General features: G+C 30.8%; 1 protein-coding gene across 1 annotated transcript in view; it reads left to right on the top strand.

The window, feature by feature from the left end:
- Window positions 1-6,105, top strand: part of LOC106684028 (uncharacterized) — a gene marked incomplete in the record, with an annotated part of 110,149 nt that overhangs the window by 3,343 nt on the left and 100,701 nt on the right. The window contains 3 exon segments of the mRNA XM_067051103.1: window positions 151-365; window positions 2,971-3,165; window positions 4,971-5,087. Coding sequence (XP_066907204.1) covers window positions 151-365; window positions 2,971-3,165; window positions 4,971-5,087 — 527 coding nt within the window.

A 6,105-nucleotide genomic window follows, 5' to 3' on the forward strand; every position in this document is an offset into this window, starting at 1 on the left:
CCTCCCTCCCTCTCTCTCTCTCTCTCTCTCTCACTCACTTGTAATCGTCATTAACAGTTTTAAAATTTAATGAGGATTGCATAATGTAATGTAAATCAGGATTAGTCATTGAATTAAAAAAAAAAATTGACTTTATGATATTGTTTTCAGAGGAACTTTTTGATTTAGTTGTAATAACGTATGATGGTGACTTATTTGAAATACACAATAGAAATATTCTTTCTACATGTAAAATATGTAATAAAGTTAAAGGCCGTGTAGTTGTGAAGATATGTTACACTTACCATCCTAAAATTAAGTATTACTTTGTGCATGCAAATGGAATGTTATTTGCTGTCAAAAAGTTGGAATCATATAGGTTACAGGTAAGTTTAATTTTATGTTATTCCAGATATGTAGTTTAATGGTTATATTTCATTTTGCCTATCATAGATAATAAAGAAAGATTATTTTTTTTTTAACCTTCTTCATAGTAACTACTATCATTTTATGAGTATAAGTTCATATTTTCATTGATATTTCGGTTAGTATGATGGAAAGTTTCCATAAAATGTTACGCTTTATGTTCAGATTAATATTTCTTTCCATATTAATATACATAAATAATCGACTGTATTATTTTATATTAACCTAATTTGAGGTTGTGTGTCTCTTGAGTAAAACATTTAGAGGTTTCGGCCTTTTTTAGTCATACCTATCTTGTCATACAACAAATTTTCGTTTTTGCAATCCAATTGCTGCAAATCCTAATGCTTAGGAGTGTGAATTGCAGACTTTATTTTTTTAGTAATCATAATCTAACTTTTCCATTCTTTAAGTCATAGTAGTTTATCTTTGAGAGAACAATAGGCTTAATTTCTAAGAGTTTCTCTATCATCCACCTATACCAATGCTCTATTTATTTCTGCATCATGTGTTCTTATTTTCATTTCGGCAGTAAGAAGGTTGTTCTTTGCAAACATTATGGTACAGACAAATAAATTCAAATTGACCAAATAAACTAACAAGTTTGTACATAAACTAAATTTATAAAATACAAATAAAAAAATTGTGAAGGATAGAAATTATTTGTAAATGCTATCTATAGTGACAAATGAGTAAATTAAAACATAGAATGGTGCATATTTATTAGTAAAGAAATATGTGTTTCTCTAATTGTTTGAGTTTTATAGGTTTATTTTAACTGTGTTAAATTGACTTATATATAATAGCCTGTACGTTTTACTATATCAATGTGACGGTGTGATACTAAAATTAAGATTGTCCTTGATGAAAAGAAGGTTGAGAATATTTGGATAAATTTTGTTATTATTAAGAAAACTATTTCTTCAACTTACTTAATTTAATTCATGAAAATTAAAAAAGATAAATGATTAGTCAGCATGCTTTTCTTAAGGTGCACTCTTTGATATAAATGCGTTCTATATTTTGCTCCTTTGTTACACAGTTGTTTAGTATAGTTTTCCTTTGAAATAGACCTATTGTTTTATTATAGTTCATTCATTATTACTGATGAAGTAGAATGATTTTGAGTTGATTTTGTTTTTATTTAATGTATTGTAATAATTTCAAAATATTAAAAATAAAATAATAAGAATTTTGATCGTTTTAAAACTTTTTTCAAATATAAAAGATAATTTGGGTTCAAATTAAGAACTTTAATACTAAATAAATAATAGTATTTTATTTAACTTTTATAATATAAAAGAGTCTTAATCTCAGGGCGGGTTGCTAGGCAATCAGAAACAGGCACTTAATATAATTACACTTAATTAAATTAATATCTATTTTATACATGTATCTATTTTTATGTATAGCAAAACTAACCAAGTTCACAATCTTCTTTTGATGATTCTGGATATCTTCTTTTTTCTATTGTTCTGTCCTATCGTCCAAAATGGCTTCCTACTCTTACTGGACAGAAATTCATGAGGACCTCCTCATCCTGGAGACATCCTTTCACCTGCGCGCCTACACAACGATTGCCCATCTCCTCTCATCTATCTTCGATATTTACTGATCAATCCAAAAATAATCGATTGTGGTACAATCGCTCCGCTTTACTTGCTATGGTTTGTGATGCGAACAGTCTATTGACAATTGTTATGTTTTTCTATTTTGTCTTTGATTTTTCTTTTTCTATAATTACTGTATTGAAACAACAAAGGTTGAAAAACTTCAATCCATCTTAACACAACCAACCCAACGAACACTTTGGAAGGACGTGCACCGCCATCTTTCTTGTTTTGAAACGGCGTATTTCTTTTAGACAAAGGAAACTGGTTAGCTTGCTTTTTGATTTAAAATAACAAATAACAATTATTAAAATGATACATAAAATAAAACATACTAAAAACCCTTTACACATCAAAATATACTATTTACTAAAAAAGAGCATATTACAGTATTTAAAACTAGTATAAAAGTATATACTATTTTTTTTTCTTTATACAAATGTTGATTATTATTACTGGTTATAATTTTTTGTGATGTTTTTACATTTTTTTTTTTAAATTATGTTTCTTTTAAACCATTAATATCATTTTAATTGTATTTGCCTTCGTTTAATATTTACTGATGATGCTCATGATCAACATTATAATTGATATTCCTAAAATATGTATTATTATTCATTATAAAATTAAGTAATAAATATCCTGGTGTTAGGAGTGTGAAATTAGGAACCTACTGAAACTGCTAACCTTTATAAAAAAATCTTCTCTCTGGACACACAAAAAACTTAGATACTTTATCTCACAGATTTGTTGCTCCTGACCGAGGATTAATGTTTAACTGTTAATGCCAGGTAGCCACCCACCTTTATGGCAAAATATTGAGTTCTTTATTTTTCTATAAATAGTTTGGAGATAAAATAAATTAGAAAATTAATCATTAGTACTAACTCATTTTTATCACAAGCTCTGAAGTGCCATTGCCTGTGGGTTAATCTATTTATTTAATATGTTATAGTGTTCACGTCTGCTTGACAATGTTGAATACTTTTCTGTTGAAGATAGAAATAACTCTGGCATACCCCAAATTATTGTTTTTAATGTGAAGAAATCAGTTTCTGTTTTTACTTTGTCTGATCTTCTTACAAAATCTGACAATGATTCATCCCAAATGATTGCTCCTGCAGTGTTAAAATTATATTCACACATTCATGTAAGTATCTTTGTTAATAAACTATTATTTTTATAAATGTGTATGGTTATTGAGGCATTCGTTACCTGAAACTATGAAGTAGTCCTATCACTTTATCTTCAAAGATTCAACATACCCTCTCTTTGCAAAAACATATCCTGAGTATTTTATTGATAAATCTAGCTGCTATTGAACTTTATGAGTAATCGATCATTGTAATTATGATAAGTTATTATAAACTAATATTAAGTTATGAATCACATACATTTCAATTTACTACTGTTCGATCAAATTTTGTTTAAATTATAAAACTTTAAATTTAAGCTTAATTTGAGTTAAGCAAACTAACTAACACTGGATACCAAGCAAAATAAAGAGCTTATACTCCCTAAGAACTTGACCAAATTGAAAAATTAACCTATTCTAGTTGGAGTACATAAGGACATTAAACTCAAATTATATCTACCAGTTGGCGCTACAACCCTGCGATGGGTCCTGGCCTCCTCTATGAACCTCCGCCATTCGGATCGGTTTTGGGCTGCTTCCTTCCAATTTCGGACTCCAAGAAGGTCTCGTGCATCTTGTACTACACCATCCATCCACTGGAGTTTGGGCCATCCGACTCTTCTTGGACAATGGATTTCTTCTTCCATGACTCTTTTAGGTATTTCGTCAGAACTCATCCGTGCCATTATTCTGGATACCTGATTCTCTCACTAGTTTTTCCAGGATCAAATTAAAGAGGAGGCATGTTAGACCATCTCCTTGCCTTAGTCCTTTATTTGAGCCAAATTTAGAAGATTGTTTGGACTGTATGTGAACCCTGCACATCTCTCATTGTCACTTTTATAAGGCGTATTAGCTTTGAAGGAACCTTCATTTCTCTGAGTGTCCCGTATGACATAGGGTGCTTGATACTGTCATACACGTTCCTGAAATCCACGAACAAGTGGTGGGTAGGAATCTTATGTTCATGGGCCCTTTTCATGATTAGTCTGAGGGTATGAATTTGGTCCACCGTAGATTTCCCTCTCCTAAAGCCAGTCTGGTACTGCCCAATTTCTTATTTTGCATGCGGGGTCAGCCTTTGGTAGAGGATATTGGAGAATACTTTATAACCTGAGGAGCAGCGATATTCCTCTTTAATTTCTTTCTTATGAAGAGGGCATATCAAAGCACTGCTGCATTGCTGAGGTATCTTCTCTTGAAACCATATCTCGAGGATCAGGTCGTAAAGTGTCCTGTACAGTTCCTCTCCACCATATTTAAACAATTCTGCTGGAAATCCATCCTCCCCTGTTGCCTTATGGTTCCTCATTTTCTGGATTGCAATCTACAACCTCTTCTAAAGCTGGTGGCTCAATATCCTCTTCATCTTCTTCTTCATTTCTTTCTCCCATTCTGGGCTCAGTAACCTGTTCATTCAGCAGGCCACTAAAGTGCCTTCCCTACTGTTTAAGTATCTTATCCTTATTGTTCAAGAGAGTCCCATCTTTTTTTCTGCACACTTGAATTTTAGGCTTGGAAGGGGCTCTACCATTGTTCACCTTCTGAAAGAAGAGCCTTTTTTCATTCGCACTCTTGTGACGTTCTATTTCTTTCAATGCTTCTATCTCCCATAATTTCTTCTTCTTATGCATCTTCTTCTCATCCCTCTTCTTTTTGTAGTATTTAAACTCAAATTAGAAAAAAAAAAGTTGGAGTACATTAAGCTCAAATAAACAAAAATAAGGTTATATGTAAATAAATTGTAGCTAATAAATTCAATTTTATATGTTCTGTAATCATCATAATACAGATAAATAATATTTTTTCATTGATTTCAGGCTATGCGTTTGCAGATTAAAAAAGTTGAACAACTTTTAACTGAGAAAAAGGCATTAATTTCTCGTATGTCTGCTGGCTACATGTTTATCACTGACGAAAATACCACTCTTGACTATGTAAAGTATTTTTAGTATTTTTTATTTACCACTCCATTTAATTTACTCCTTAACTTACCCTACCATTAACCTATTGCATTCCGTTTTTGCCGATAATTTGAAATATGATGTTGCTGCTATGAAGACATAACTGTTTTGCTTACTTGATTGCTTTTTTATTAACTAATGCACGTGTTTATTATATTTAATAATAATATGAAGTTGCTAGACTGGAGTGCAAAGGGCTAGTTGTTTACATTTTAGTTTTGTTATTTTGATTTTTTTTCTTTATAAATTTAACTGTATTTTTTTTGTAATTTAAACTTTTTCGATAAATCATCACCATTTGGTATGAAGCCCTCCATAATCCAGGCAACCATAAAGTGGGGAAAAATTAGGAGAGAGGGTACTAGGAGCTGCCAGATATTTTGAGTTATGGAATCACAGAATCTTAAAAATTATTTTAGAATAGAGATAGATTAATTCTTATATGATCTGAGAAATACGATTATTTTAATGCAAGTGTTAGTCAAATGTTAATTCAAGGTTTATTATTAAGGTGTGGAAATAAATGGGTAGGATATTGCGACAAAGTAAGAGATAACAAGGAAGAAGATTATGGAGGTGTTAAAAATAATCAGGATGGCTTTCATTTTATCTACATGTAGTCACAATTATATTTGGCACAACTTATGGGCTGTATAAGGCTAGAAGTAAATGCTATTGATATCATTCTGCAGTTTGTCAATTACCTTAAGCATGTCAGTTGGGAGGAAGGATAAATAAATCTGTAGGTTATCTAAATATAAATGGTATTGAGAGTGGATAATGGAGTTGGGCAAATCATTAATTTAGGTTACAAAAAGGTTGTGAGAATGTGAATCTCTAAGATACGCTTTAACTTTTTTTTTTATTTATTTAATGTAATTTACAACTGTACAAAATAATACAATAGGTAAATATGTTGTATGTTTCATATACACTTGAAAATCTTGGGAAGGAACCACCCACCGGTGGTACTTCAAACATTAATTTAAAT

The sequence above is a fragment of the Halyomorpha halys genome, unplaced genomic scaffold (assembly GCF_000696795.3).
Source record: "Halyomorpha halys isolate HHAL.00 unplaced genomic scaffold, Hhal_1.1 Scaffold539.1, whole genome shotgun sequence".
Taxonomy (NCBI): domain Eukaryota; kingdom Metazoa; phylum Arthropoda; class Insecta; order Hemiptera; family Pentatomidae; genus Halyomorpha; species Halyomorpha halys.